The 14,192-nt window shown below is 38.9% G+C and overlaps 1 protein-coding gene across 2 annotated transcripts in view; it reads right to left on the bottom strand.

The window, feature by feature from the left end:
* The window catches only part of HMCN1 (hemicentin 1), a 544,205-nt gene that overhangs the window by 50,775 nt on the left and 479,238 nt on the right, over positions 1-14,192 (bottom strand). For both annotated transcript variants that reach the window (XM_075528409.1, XM_075528416.1), the window contains exons 83-89: positions 12,327-12,540; positions 10,653-10,787; positions 10,067-10,257; positions 6,917-6,998; positions 3,290-3,559; positions 2,580-2,750; positions 2,274-2,444 (exon numbers count right to left, since the gene is read on the bottom strand). In XM_075528409.1, coding sequence (XP_075384524.1) covers positions 2,274-2,444; positions 2,580-2,750; positions 3,290-3,559; positions 6,917-6,998; positions 10,067-10,257; positions 10,653-10,787; positions 12,327-12,540 — 1,234 coding nt within the window. The remainder of the gene's footprint in view (positions 1-2,273; positions 2,445-2,579; positions 2,751-3,289; positions 3,560-6,916; positions 6,999-10,066; positions 10,258-10,652; positions 10,788-12,326; positions 12,541-14,192) is intronic.

Below are 14,192 nucleotides of genomic sequence, written 5' to 3'. Positions count from 1 at the left end.
GGCGATAGCTGTCCCATGGTGGTCTGACCACACCCATTCCTCTTGACAATCCCAGCTAAGGCATCGCTCTCAGATACACTCTGCCCGTCACTTTTACTCATTGAGCTTGCTGAGCACCCTTATTCACATCTGCAAAACACTGTCTGTTTTGTTTATTGTTCTGGGCTTACCACTTAAGAACGGGCCTCAGAGATAGAAAAGATGCTTAATCCATAGTTGTGGGATGAATTAATCAATAAATGGACGACCAGTTATCCCCTTCATGATTCCGTCTGCACTGCCAAAGAAGTGGGCACAAAATGGGCAAGGATCCTGAGTTAGATAGCCGAGGACCTTTCTCTGCTCAGGGTCAGGATTATGTCCCCCACGGAGTGAAGCAGGATTCTCTTTCAGGGCCTGAGAGGAATGCTTAGGGACAGAGCTTTCCTTTCCTCTAAGTCCTCATTCTCTCCATCGCACGGAGGGTATTACCATAGAAGAAAGTGAAAGAAAAGTGGAGAGAAGCATGCTGGTAAAAACTCGGCGAAGTTCTCACATCAACTCACATCTGAAGGCAGAATTTTCTACTTACACTTAAATTACATTGTGGTCACTTTTATATGAAAGTCGATTAGACCGTTTTTATAGAACACTTAGTACAGGGCTCTGGTGGTGCAAATGATTAAGCTTTCAGTTGCTAACTGAAAGATTGGCAGTTCAAATTTACCCAGTTACTCTGCAGGAGAAAACTCGGCAATTTCCCTCTGTAAATTTATAGCCCCCCAAATCTTATAGGGCAGTTCTACTCTGACACATGGGGTCACTCTGGTACTCAATGGCAACATTAACTGCACGGTTCCTCAGAAACAATAGGCATTTAGTAGACAGTTGGTGGTTGCTATTAAGTTGATTCTGACTCGTGCCGACCCCATGTGGGAGAGCAGTGCTATAACATTTTTCTAGGCTAAGATCTTTCAGAACCAGATTTTTCAGACTTTTCATCCAAGCCTGGATAAGTTTGAGCAGCCCACTTTCTGGTAAGTCATATTCTGCCATTTCCCACCAATGATGTGCTTCTAGGGAACTCCTTAATTTCTCTAGGCTTCCTTTTCCTCCCCTGCAAACGGCTGGGTTAAATGTTACCTGGGGCAGCAGTGCTCCGTGGTAGAATCTTAGCCTTCCATGCAGGAGTTCTGGGTTTGATTCTCAGTCACGGCATCTCATGCACAGCTGCTACCTGCCTGACAGCGGAGGCCTTCGTGTTTTTATGATGCTGAATACGTTTCAAAGAGCTTCCAGACTAGCATGGACTAGGAAGAAAGGCCTGGCAATCTGTTTGCAAAACCCAGCCACTTGAACCTACGGATCATAATGATCTGACTTGCAATATATCCCGAAGATGGCACAGGACCAGACAGTGTTTTATTTTACTGTGCATAGGGCCACTGTGGTAGTTGTATAATTGTTTGCCAATTTGAGAGGATTAAGAGTGAAGGGGTGGAAACTAGCCTGCCAATCAGATAGGAATCAATGGCGTTCTCTTGAGGATTCTGAGAACTCTGGTATTCATCCTTGGAGGCAGGAGACACACACTCTCTCTACTTAGTCCCTCTGAGACATCCTCATTGACAAGCCATCTGAAGACAGGCTGATGGCAGCCAAAGCATTGGAGCTGGAGAAGCCATGTGGAGATGCCAGTGCTGAGATGCCTACGACGCCACTGGATCCACAAGACTTCTAACCCACTGGTCTGTGATCTTCCTGCATTTGCTGTCATAGCATATGTTTTGTGAGCCTGAAGAGGACTTTATAGATTGTATCGGACATATGGGCTAATATTGGACTATGGACTTGATCTGGGCTGGGCTGCTTTCTTAATGTTCAAATGCTCTTCTTACAAAGCTCCTTCTTATACATATATGAGTGTCCGTGAATTTGTTTCTCTAGTCCACCCAGACTAACACAGCCACCATTAGTTGGGGATCAACTTGAGGGCAGCTAACAGTAACGAAGTCCTTTATCTTAAACGTTTGATGAGTTTATAAAATTTAAGCTTTCAGTTTGGAGTTATACCATGTTCAATTAAATCACATCTTTTACTGAACATTGACCAATGCCAAAGCGCTACAAATTTATTCACAGAGAAGATATAAGAAAACAGATATTGAGTATTTCTAAGGGTAGACACTACAACACCTGTTGTTAATAAAGAAATCACAGAATTTTAAGCCTTTTCTTACAGGACTTAAAATGATAAAAATTTGGATTATCCTATGTTGTTAGGGGAGACTCACTTGGGCAAGGCCGGATGTTGCACATGATTATTTCCACAGCAATCCCCTCACAACGCCGCCCACCATGTTGCACTGCTGGATTATTGCAAGTTCTTGTTCTAGTTCGATTGCCGTGTCCACAGGTCCTCGTGCATTCTTCCCAAGAACTCCATTCTGACCAACCACCATCCACTATTCAAAGGCAAACAATGAATTATCCCTTAAGATATGTTGTAATTGAAAGTATAATACAGAGGCTACTCAAAGCAAGGAACAAGAAAAAATGCTCAGTAGACACAGGCCTACTGGTTGAATAAAGTGATATACCTGGACATGGCTTATTTAGGCAGTTTTGCATCTCTGAGTCTGAACCTTGACAGGATTTCCCACCATTGGCTGGAAGGGGGTTGTTGCAGAGACGGCTCCTCTTCTGGATACCTTTTCCACAGGTGACACTGCAGGGCCTCCAGGCAGACCATTGGGAATATCCACCATGAACTGAAATTCAAACATTGTCCCCTAGCTCAGGTTTTGAGATAAAAATTGTAAACCACATTTCACTGAACATATGCTCTGGGTCTAAAGCTGAAAAGCTGCTATGTAATCAGCTTGCCTTTTAAGGCCTCCTTTAAAAGGTGGGGAGAAAAGCATCCCAAGAGTTAACTAGAGTGACTTCTTTACCCCATCCTAACTCACATGCACCTAACTGCTAGAAGAGTGAGTGAATAAGAAGTGAATATACTGCTTAACTTTTGGATCGAACAATTATTTAAGGAGAAATATATGCATTAATCTCTAAGGATAAATTTGATTTACTCTTGAATGAAGAATTAAGTTTGGGGTTTTGAATGATTAGTTTACATTTTCAGCCAAATATACATTGCTTTAGTCAGTAAATTATACTGTGATTATGTCCTGTGACTATTTAAAGATATACTATTTAAGAATAATGGAGACTTGAACGAAGATGCTTGATACGTTTTAGGTTCAGGATACCCAAGGTGCTGACCTATATAAATCTCTCTTGATTCACTCACCTTGGACTATGACAGGTACCCTGACAAGGACAGAGCCCATCATGTTTCGAGCAACACATTCATATTCAGAGGTATCTTCTTTCTGAGCTGCAGCAATGTACAAGGAGTTGTTGGATAACATACGGATTCTGTCATCCCAGGGGATGGGATGCCCTTGATGGGACCATGAAATGGTTGGATGAGGCTCTCCAGTTGCCTGACAATTCAAAATGACTTTGCCACCAGCAATGACAACAGTTTCCACTGGTTCAAGAATGATAATCGGAGGGCCTATTGGAAGAAACATAAAGCATTACATAGCTTTGAAATGAACATTTTATCATGTATTGCACAAATAATATAGCTTCTTTTTCAGATATGCTATCATATTTTATTTTTTCAAGGCCCTTTTTATTGGAATGATACAGATATCATATCATTCCATTGTTCAATTCCACTGAGCAGCATTGTACAACTGCTACTACAATCAGTTTCAAAAATTCTTTCTTTAAAAACTCCTTGATATCATCTCCTCTTTACCCTTTCCCTCCCCCCCTGTACCCTCCACCTCAGAAATCTTCATTCTACTTGCTGTCTCTATAGGTTCATCAATCCTGGGTTTCATATGCTTGAAAACATATAACAAAAATTCAAGAGGGATATTCCCAGTGACAATATACATAAGAGCTAAACCCCAATATGAAGAAAAAGGAAAAAATACATTAAAAATATGCTGCCCAAGACCTCCCTGAAATGTCGAAAAGCCAGGGTGTTACTCTGAGGACTGTAGTAAGTGCGCCCAAGCCAAGCCATGGCATTTTCAATCACCTCAGATACACGTGGAAGTTGGACAGTGAATAAGGAAACCAAAGAAGAATCCACACATTTGAATTATGGTGCAGTTGAAGAATATTGAAAGAACCAATAGATCTGTCTTGGAAAAAGTATACCCTTAATGCTCCTTAGGGGCAAAGATGGTGAAACTTTGTCTCCAGAACCTTGAACATGTTGTCAGGAGAGACCAGTCCTGGAGAAGGACAGCGTGCTTCGTAAAGTAGGGGGACAATGACAAAGAGGGAGGCACTGGACAAGATGAACTGACACAGTAGCTGCAGCAAAGGGATCAAGCATACACATTGTGAAGGTGTTCGTTACCAACACCATAGTTCAAATGCATACATTCTTTTCTTATTCATTGTTCAACTTTAACATGTATATGTAGCAACTGAAAATATCATGGGTTTAGTCAGATCACCTTAGACTTCTAAGTGACTGGTTTACTATTTAGCACTTTTAAGTAGTCTTACCCATTGCAATACATGGTTGATTTCTTGATGAATGCTTCCATGAGCATTTACTGTGGGCCCAAGCAAAATGAAATCCTGACAATGTCGATCTTATTTCCCTTTATCATGATGCTGTCTATTGGTTCAGTAGTGAGAATTTTTATTTTCTTTACATTGAGTTTTAATCTATGCCAAAGGCTGCAGTCTTTGAGTTTCATCAGCAAGGGTTTAAAGTCCTTTTCACTTTCAGCAAGCAAGCTTTTGGTATCTGTGGTATTGCAGGTTGTGAAATAGCCATCTTTTCCCAATGCCATGCACGTCTTCATAAGCACCAATCTCATGGACGGTTGGTTCAGCATAAATAGTGAATAAGCATGGGAAAAGGAGATATCCCTGATCCACACCTTTTCCTGAACTGAAGCCACACAACAATCCCTTATTCTACTTAAATGGCTGTCACTTCTACATGGGTAGGTTCCATAGGAACACAATTTAATGTTCTAGAGTTCCAATTCTTCTCTATGGTAACGATTGCTTGTTAGGGTCGACATGATCGAAAGCATTTCCATTTGATATAACAAAGTTATACATCTTTCTGGTATTCCACACTTTCAGCCAAGAGCCATCTGATATTCAGCAATGATATCTTTTGTTCCATGCCTCTTCTGAATCCCACTCGAATTTCTAGCAGCTCACTGCAATTGTTTTTTAATTATCTTCAGCAATAATTTTAGTTGCATATGATCTTATTTATTGGGATTGTTCACTAAGTTCCATGCTCTCTTAGATCTCCTTTCTTGGGAATGGACATAAATATGGATCTCTTCCAGTTGTTTGGATAAGTCACCGCCTTCCAAATTTCTTGGCAAAGACTAGTGAGTGGCTTCAGTGCTTCATCAGCTTGTGAGACCTTTAAAACAAACCTCTAAGAAATACTAAGAGGATTTGATAGATCATATTTTAATAAACACTTCCACTGTGTATAGATGGTAGTGGTTATCTCTACTGACTGTTCTAATTAGGGACACAATAAAAGGTTTCTAATGGAATGGGAGGAAAATATGAAACAGAAATTCAAATTCCTAAAAAGAATCAGCCAAACAAACAAACAAAATCGCAGCGAAACTGATCTTAGGTACTGGTTGAAAATTAGAGGATTCACTGAGACTATTATTGCCTGAGACAGCTCAATCCCAGTGGGGGCTCATATGGACATGACCTTTGTAAGAGCTAGAGAGCAAGAAGTTAATACACTGGCTATCATGTGAATAGAAATGGTTATTTAAAGAAACAATACCCATTGACGTCTCAAGATAAATTTGTATAGATATATTAAAGAACTCATAAAGACGATTGCCCTGAGATATTCTTCAAACACTGAACTGAAAATAATTTGGAGGTTACCTCCTAGCTACATATCAAATTGCCTTGGGAAATAATGAACATCATCAGTGGGTACTATAGTCCTTAAAAAAAAATCACCTGTAAGGTGGCAGACAAACTAGATCAATGATAATTGAACAACCAGAATGCAAATACTGAGACTGCTCATGTTTTGCAGAGAAAAGAACCAATGTCCCTGAACAACTCATGTAGAAATTGTTGAATGGGAACATAAGCTTCTATTCACTAAAACAATAAAATATCATTATTATTTAAAGTTTTATTGAATAGTACCTTGGTAAACACCTAGTCTAGAGCATTTCATAACAATGAATGAGGGAAATCCTGAACCCCTTAACTCCTATTTACAAAAAACCGTGGTTTGTTTAAATGTTGGTCCAATTACCTTCTCCTCATTTACTCCCTGGATTGGTTCTGTGGACGCTCGAGTGGACTCTTAGAGTCGCCTGTTTGTCTAATGAAAACCCTGGCTTCCCCAGGTTTGCACACAGGGGCTTCACGATGATCATAAGGATTCTGCCCAGAGCCTGAGCTACCACACAGAAACTTGGTATCAATAGACCAGGAGCACTTTTGAATCCATTTACCTTAGTTATGTAATGCACACGTTGCCATTGCTAATGTGGTGTGTAAAAGGCCATTTTTTAAGTTACAAGAACCATGTAGAAAGCTAGAAGCATAGTATCCCACTGAAAATGTTCTTTAAAACAGCTTTGTCACCAGCCATTGGCAATTTGGAGCTGTACGTGCTGGACAAATTAGAAGACAAGACTTGTGTGGAAGTGTATTAGTTTTACACTTGGTGGCAACTGCTCCATCAGCAGCAGATGATGACATGAGCCACATGCGGAAAGCTACCATGAATGTACTTGTAATAAAGTTAAGGAATGTCAACATTGGGTATGAGGCATGATTTCCTAAATCGAGTGCTGAATTAGAGTTCAGTTCCGAGGCTTACTTTGCAAAGTCAGGCTCATGCTGCGCTCCACCGCCCCAGCCTCGTTGGTGGCTACACAGGTATAGTCGCCAGCATCGTCGTTCTACGGGAAGAAGCGGTCATTTATGAAAATGTGAGTCAGGGGAACAAGAAAGATCGTTCTTTTCACCATGGTGCTAGTTGATAAGAAAATTCATTTGTGAAAAAGCATTTTAATAAAAATAGATCAATATAGGGGGAACAAAAGAAATCACCAGCCTAAATTAAAAAACAAAATAGCTAATTAGCAATCGGTAAGAAACCAAGACAAAAATAACATTATTTTATAATAACCAGTCAAATCATCTTATGCCAGTTATACCCAATGCTAGTCTTATTTATTTCTTAAAAAAATAACCAAAACAAATATGGGTCCATTCTAATGAGGGTGATAGAAAAATCAATTCGGCCTCTACCTCCTGAAATATAAGAGGAAAAAAATTGGTATTTATAATTTCTAACCCACAGAAGGGCACCAATTTACATATACTGGATGTAGAAAACAAGTTCTATATGAGTTTAGAATTGGTAACTAGAATTGCAGATTTTGCAAGAAATCTTATGAAGGGGAGAATTTTACTCTCACTAATGGAAGTAGGAAGTCAGTAGAGTAGAACTGATTTACAGGGAGAGCAGGAAGGTGGAAAGGGGAACATAGATAATGACTTAGATGTTAGCGTTGAAGTTTCCATGTTATCTAAATTTATTTTTTTCCCCATATGTTATCTAAATTTCTAGGGTGCAGCTAGATGTGGAACTTGGAAGAGGTTCAGGGTTGAAGATACATTTTTAGGACCTGAAATTTTGTAATAAAATATTAATATTAGATATGAAAGTAATAAAATTTATAATTTATCAGGGATTCACAAACGTGGGAGGGTGGGAGAGGGAGGGAAAAAAGAGGAGCTGATACCAGAGGCTCAAGTAGAAAGAGAATGTTCTGAAAATGATGATGGCACCATATGCACAGATATGCTTCACACAATTGATGTACAGAATGTTATGAGAGCTGTAAGAGCCCCCAATTAAGCGATTTATTAAAAACATATTAATATCAGACTTAATGTTGGTATTAGAAGTACCAAGGACTTTGGAAAAATGGTAGTATTTATATAGAAAAAAAAGGATGATGCAGTAACAAAGAAGCTAGAGACATAATACTGTAGGAATTCACGGTAGATTTTAACTCAGAACAGAACAGGCCACCAACAGCAGTTCAGTGGAGGTGCAACCGAAGAGGGTAAGACAAGATCGGGTAATAAGAGAGGACATTTTGTTAACTATTATTTTTATTAGCTAAACTATGGAAGCACCCAAAAGATGAGAACCAAGAAATTACTCATATACATTATAGTTGAAAATCTCTTGATAAATGTTTCTTTCAATTGACCTTGAAGTTAGAAAAACCTAAGAAACTACCTAATTCCTAAACACTCAAGTCTTGGGAAAAGCTTACTATAGTTCTGGGCTCAGTGAGGAAGTCTACCTTGTTATTTATTTGTAAATGCAGTAGTAGTTCTTTTATTATCTTATTCTAAACAGATCCGAGGAAGTTCTTTCCTGATGCTAAATTATAATAAAAGTCAACTACCGGAAACAAATGGTATAATGATCTTATTACACGTATTGATTTCAAAATGACTAAAATATCATTTCAAAGTATTGCTTTAAAAAAGGAATCTATTCCTAAGTTATGATTTAAGAAAGAGTTAAAAAAATCATTTTATTGGGGGCTCTTATAGCTCTCATAACATTCCATACATCAATTGCATCAAGCACATTGGTATATATGTTGCCATCATTATTTTATAAATGTTTACTTTCTATTTGCATCCTTGGGACTGTAACTGTAACTCTTTTTAAAAAATCATTATATTGGAGCTCTTACAACTCTTGTCAAATCCACACATACATCCATTGTGTCAAGCACATTTGTACATTCGTTTCCCTCATCATTCTCAAATCATTTGCTTTTTACTTGAGCCCTTGGTATCAGCTCCTCATTTTCCCCCCTCCCTCATGAACCCTTGATAATTTATCAATTATTGTTATTTTGTCATGTCTTACACTGTCTGACATCTCCCTTCACTCACTTTTCTGTTGTCCGTCCCCTAGGGAGGGGGTTATATGTAGATACTTGTAATTGGTTCTTGCTTTCTACCCCACTTTCTCTCCAGCCTCCTGGTATTGCCACTCCCACCACTGGTCCTGAAGGGTTCATCTGTCCTGGATTCCCTGTGTTTCCAGTTCCCCGACCAGTTATATCCTCTGGTCTAGCCAGATTTGTAAGGTAGAATTGGGATAATGATAGTGGGGGGGGGGAGCATTTAAGAACTAGAAGTAAGATATATGATTCATCATTGATACACTGCACCCTGACTGGCTTGCCTTCTCTCCACAAACCTTCTGTAAGGCGACGCCCAGTTGTCTACTGATGGGCTATGATTTTTTTTGTTCTTTGATGCCCGATACCTGATTCCACTGACACCTCATGATCACACAAGCTGGTTGCTTCTTCCATGTGGGCTTGGTTGATTCTCAGCTAGATGGGCGTTTGTTTATCTTCAAGCCTGTAAGACCCCAGGTGCTGTATCTTTTAATAGCCAGGCACCATCAGCTTTCTTCACCACATCTGCTTATGCACTCATTTGTCTTCAGTGATCGTGTTGGGAAGATTAGCATCATGGAATGCCAGTTTAATAGAACAAAGTGTTCTTGCATTGAGGGAGTACTTGAGTGGAGGCCTAATGTCCATCTGCTATATTAATACTAAACCTATAAATATATGCATATCGATCTATTTCCCCATCCTCATATATATTTACATATGTACATGCCTGTATTTAGATCTCAATAAATGCCCTCTGCCTCCTCATTCTTTTCTCTATTTCCTTTTACTTTCCTCTTGTCCCACTATCAGGCTCAGCCTTCATTTGGGTTTCAGTAATTCCTCTCGGTTACACTGCCCTTGACCAAGCCCTACCAAGCCTCTTACACCCTCCTCACCACTGCTTTTGGATCACTTGTTGTTCCCTGTCCCTGGGTATAGGAAAGAATTTAAGAGAAACTTTTCTCATCATGATCCCCTCGAGGGGCAATTTAAGTGCACATCAATCTTTCCGTCTGACTTACAACAGTGCCATAAATGGCAAGGGAACCATTGCCGAGTTGCCGGATTCTGTGGCTAATTTCGATTTCTAACCCCTTTCTGCTCCACTGGATGGTTGGGGCAGGGTCTCCTTTAACTTCACAATTCAGGATTGCATTGCCACCAAGTGGCTCAATCCAGTTGGAAGGGTAATCACCTTTGAAGACTGGAGGTTCTGTGAAATAACACAAACACAAAGCAAAAAGAAGCTCTAATAGGGTCTGTGATTTTGAAATATTTCAAAGGTTAATAGGAATAGGGAAAAAGTCACTTTAGAACCCAATGAAATTTCCAGAACCACCTATTCATGCAGCTCAATGAAATAAGTGTGTTGATTTCCACAACATAAACAGATGACTCCACATTGTGTCAGTCTCTTTATTTACTGCTTACCCAATTTATAGTCAAATGTCCATGCTTTATTTCTCACGGATATGTCATACCCGTGAAATAGGACTGGCTGCGTGAACGACCTGAAAATGGTGTCCTAATACTAAATAATCAGAAAGTGAAGCACGATCCATTCATTTGAGATAAATGATGAATAAATAATAGAGCACTTCGACTTACCTTTGACATAAACAAATCCGATGGCCTTCACAAAACCAACGCTGTTCTCTGCGGTGCACACGTAAGTACCCGAGTCCTCCTTTGACGCTCTTTCAATCACAAGTTCACTGTGTCCGTTGACACTGTCAAAGTGGGCTGAGGGAAACACGTTAAGAAACAACACAAACGCCTCTCAGTAACCTAGGAAAATATTCGGGGCACCTCAATATTTTGCAGGTTAGATTTATGAGTTTGTCAGCAAGTGAACCAAAAAGATCTCATGATGACATTGAAGAGAGGCTTGTCCACTTGCCCACAGCCTTCTGCCTTTGAGCTATTTACTAGGTCTATAGTCGCTTGTCTGGAGACTAAAAAACAGCAGAAGAAACAGGAAAAAAGAATGAAAACAAACATCTTTTAAATGCACTGTAGATTTAAAGTGCATCTTTTCAACTCAAAGTGCTGCTTGAAGCTGACTCACAGCCTTCCTTGGTTTCAAAACTCCTTCGTTTGGAAACATGACATTTTCTATTTCTTTTTATCGCACCAGAACTTTTCCTCCCAAACAATTTACATCAAAAACACGAAATCTTTTTCAGTTATAATTCATCCAATTTGGCAGGTCCGAGGAGGAGATCATGAAAACATATGCTAGTTACGTAAGACTGACAACATGATCCAATTTTTACTAATTTAAACTTATAAAAATGATGATGATATACATATTATTTTACAAAGGCAATTAGAAGAGTTGATGTAGGACATAAAGAAAACATGCTAATCCTAAAATAATTGACAATAAAATTCTGGTTAGAATTCACTGTCTACTTAGTGTTAAATGTTTTTGCATTCTTTCTCTAAGTTACCTTTTAGTTTTATACAGCTGAATGTTAAGTGGGAAGTTAAGCCTTAAAAGTTTGAGATCTACATGAACACTTTCTGAGGCCAATATGAATTAAACTATTTGGGCTTTTCTATTCCTTAGCAATGTGTTATTGCCATCGTGATAGTAACACAATGGACAAATTCCAATATTAGCATATTAATGTTAACAATATTATCACCTCACAACAAAAACTCAGGTGTATTAAGACTTTTCTAGCAAGGAACTTGCTGAATTCTTGTAGTGCAGTGCTTCAGAAGCCGGTTTCAGGACACAACAGCCTCCTGTTCCTGACCTCACCATTGCGCTGAGGTCAGAGCGGTGAATGAGTAGACACGTCCTCCCAAGAATGAGTGTACTGTCTTCCAGGAGCTGTCTTTCAGAGTGTGTACAAGTTGACTAGAAAATTTCGACATAAATGGATCCCTACTTATAGTAGAAGTTGATTCATACAATGGGAAGCAGAGCTCTCCTTTTACAATCTAGTAGATCCTCAGGATTTCAATCCATTTATTCATGATGAAGCAGGTTTAGGTACTTGAATATGCAATATCATCTTCCCATAAAGTAACATTTTCTTTCACTTAAAAACTCAACTTATGAATCACCTTATCCTTTCCAAAAGTTAAACAGAACATATGAGTACATTACGGGTATAGAGTCAAATTCCAAGCACCAGATTTTGCAGAATTTAAAGCAATCCACTCATAATGGTAACTTCTCCATCAATTCCCATAGAGAGTGGAAGTGGAGATTTGGCTTGAGTTCAATATGGGTTAATAGAATGACGTCTTAAGGATTAAATCACCCACCTGGAATGATGTTGTTATTGAAAGTCCATGTTAACTTGGGCAAAGGGACACCAGTTGCTCTACAGCTTAATCGTAGTTGTTCTCCTTTATTTAATGACACGTCTCCAGGAAGCTCAGTGAAGGTGGGGAGAACATGTACAGTCAGGCTGACAGTGTGTGTGTCTTCACCTGCAGCATTGTTAGCAACACAGGTATAGGTGCCAGAATCCTCCGGCTTGAATAAAAAATCATAGTGCTCAAAATCACATAAACTTACACCATATGACATAGACTAAATACAATCATATAGCTGTGTTCCCAAGGAAGAACTCTATGGAAAGATCATTTACATTCCTCTCTTTAGTGTGAACCATTAGGGTAGCTTGGACATAACGATGTAAAATATTTAGCATTTTAAACATATATGCTAAATGCATGTTTATCGAACCTGATGTATTTAAACATTTAAAGAACTATAAAAGCTATATAATAGTTTATACATATGTAAACATTTATAGAACTATAACCACTAGCGATAAGAACTCAGATCCCAGTTTGGGCAGGGCTCTACTATTTCTACTATGTCTTTTACTCTTTCTTCCTTACAGCCTACTGGGGAAGCCCAGCTTCCAGATATAAACCGGCTCCTCCTCTTCTCAACTATTCGTGGGACTTACGGCTTGAGCTGCGTCATCACTCACCTAGAATACTATGTTAGCTTTCCTAACAGGCCCTTCAGCGCCTACCTTCTTCCTTCTACAGTCGATTCGTACCCAAACAATTCAGACTCTTGCTAAAACACAGTAGATACTGCTGTTCCTCTGTTCAAAATCTGCAAGGGATTCTGATTAGGAGTAAAACCCCCATATTATGTCAATGGCCTACAAGATTCTACATTTTCCAACTTTCAATTTTCTTTGATTTAATTTATTCATTCTTCATGTTCACTGTTTTTAGTTTTTTATTGCTCAAGGTATGGAAGAGTAATTTGAGGCCAAGTTAATCACTCTGACATGCAATGCATTTCATCATTCAGAAACATTTAATAAAGCTGACTCTCCTTAGTAGCTTAAACAAGCAAAATTACCCTAATAGTATCAATTCGAAAGCTCTCGTTTTTTCAGTCTCATCTCTCTGAAATGGAGACCCAATGGAAACACTGTTGGTCCCTAATAGTTACTTGGTCTTATATTTTTGTTTCCCAGTGGTACATAACATAACGGTGCTTCTTACAGTACACAGAAACTCAGATCTGAATAAATATGATTTTACTGGCCCAGATGATTTTAGTTATGGTCCAATGGCATATGCTCACTCTGAATATTGACTTGGCAGCCCCAAAGTCTAGCTAATTGGCAGAGATCATCCTATAAATATGATCAATTTCAGCTCAAATTCGGTACACCAAAATGTAATGAAAGTTAGGCATTTTTGAAGGGCCATGAAAAAGAACTAGAAATGTGTGAAAAATTCAGAAATCTATCACATTTTGATTATGTTTAATATTTGGTGCCAAGAGCTGGCAACTAAACCGCATAATTATTTTTAATAGTTTAACTTAAAAATGAATTTGGTATGTGTGAATATAAGTGTGTGTTTAGGTTTGTGGCCTTCTACTGAAAATGAGTACCTCCTGGTGATTATTCTACAGAGCTGGAGTAGGCACACTTAGGAATATTCCGATACCTCGGCTTTGCTTTCAATGGTTTGAAAAACTATTAGAAAACCTACAAAGATCAAGATATTGCCTTTTCTATTTGCTTAATAGTAGAGCTGACATTCTTACATCTCCATACTTTTAGTCATTCTGGTACAGAGTTACAAGCTTGGACCAAAAACAAAATCACAAAACCACATTAATGACATTTAGAAGATGTCATTTCTGGA

This window comes from Tenrec ecaudatus, chromosome 1 (assembly GCF_050624435.1).
Source record: "Tenrec ecaudatus isolate mTenEca1 chromosome 1, mTenEca1.hap1, whole genome shotgun sequence".
Lineage (NCBI taxonomy): Eukaryota > Metazoa > Chordata > Mammalia > Afrosoricida > Tenrecidae > Tenrec > Tenrec ecaudatus.
Note: the sequence above shows the minus strand (reverse complement) of the source record. Positions and strands in the feature narration are given on the sequence as shown.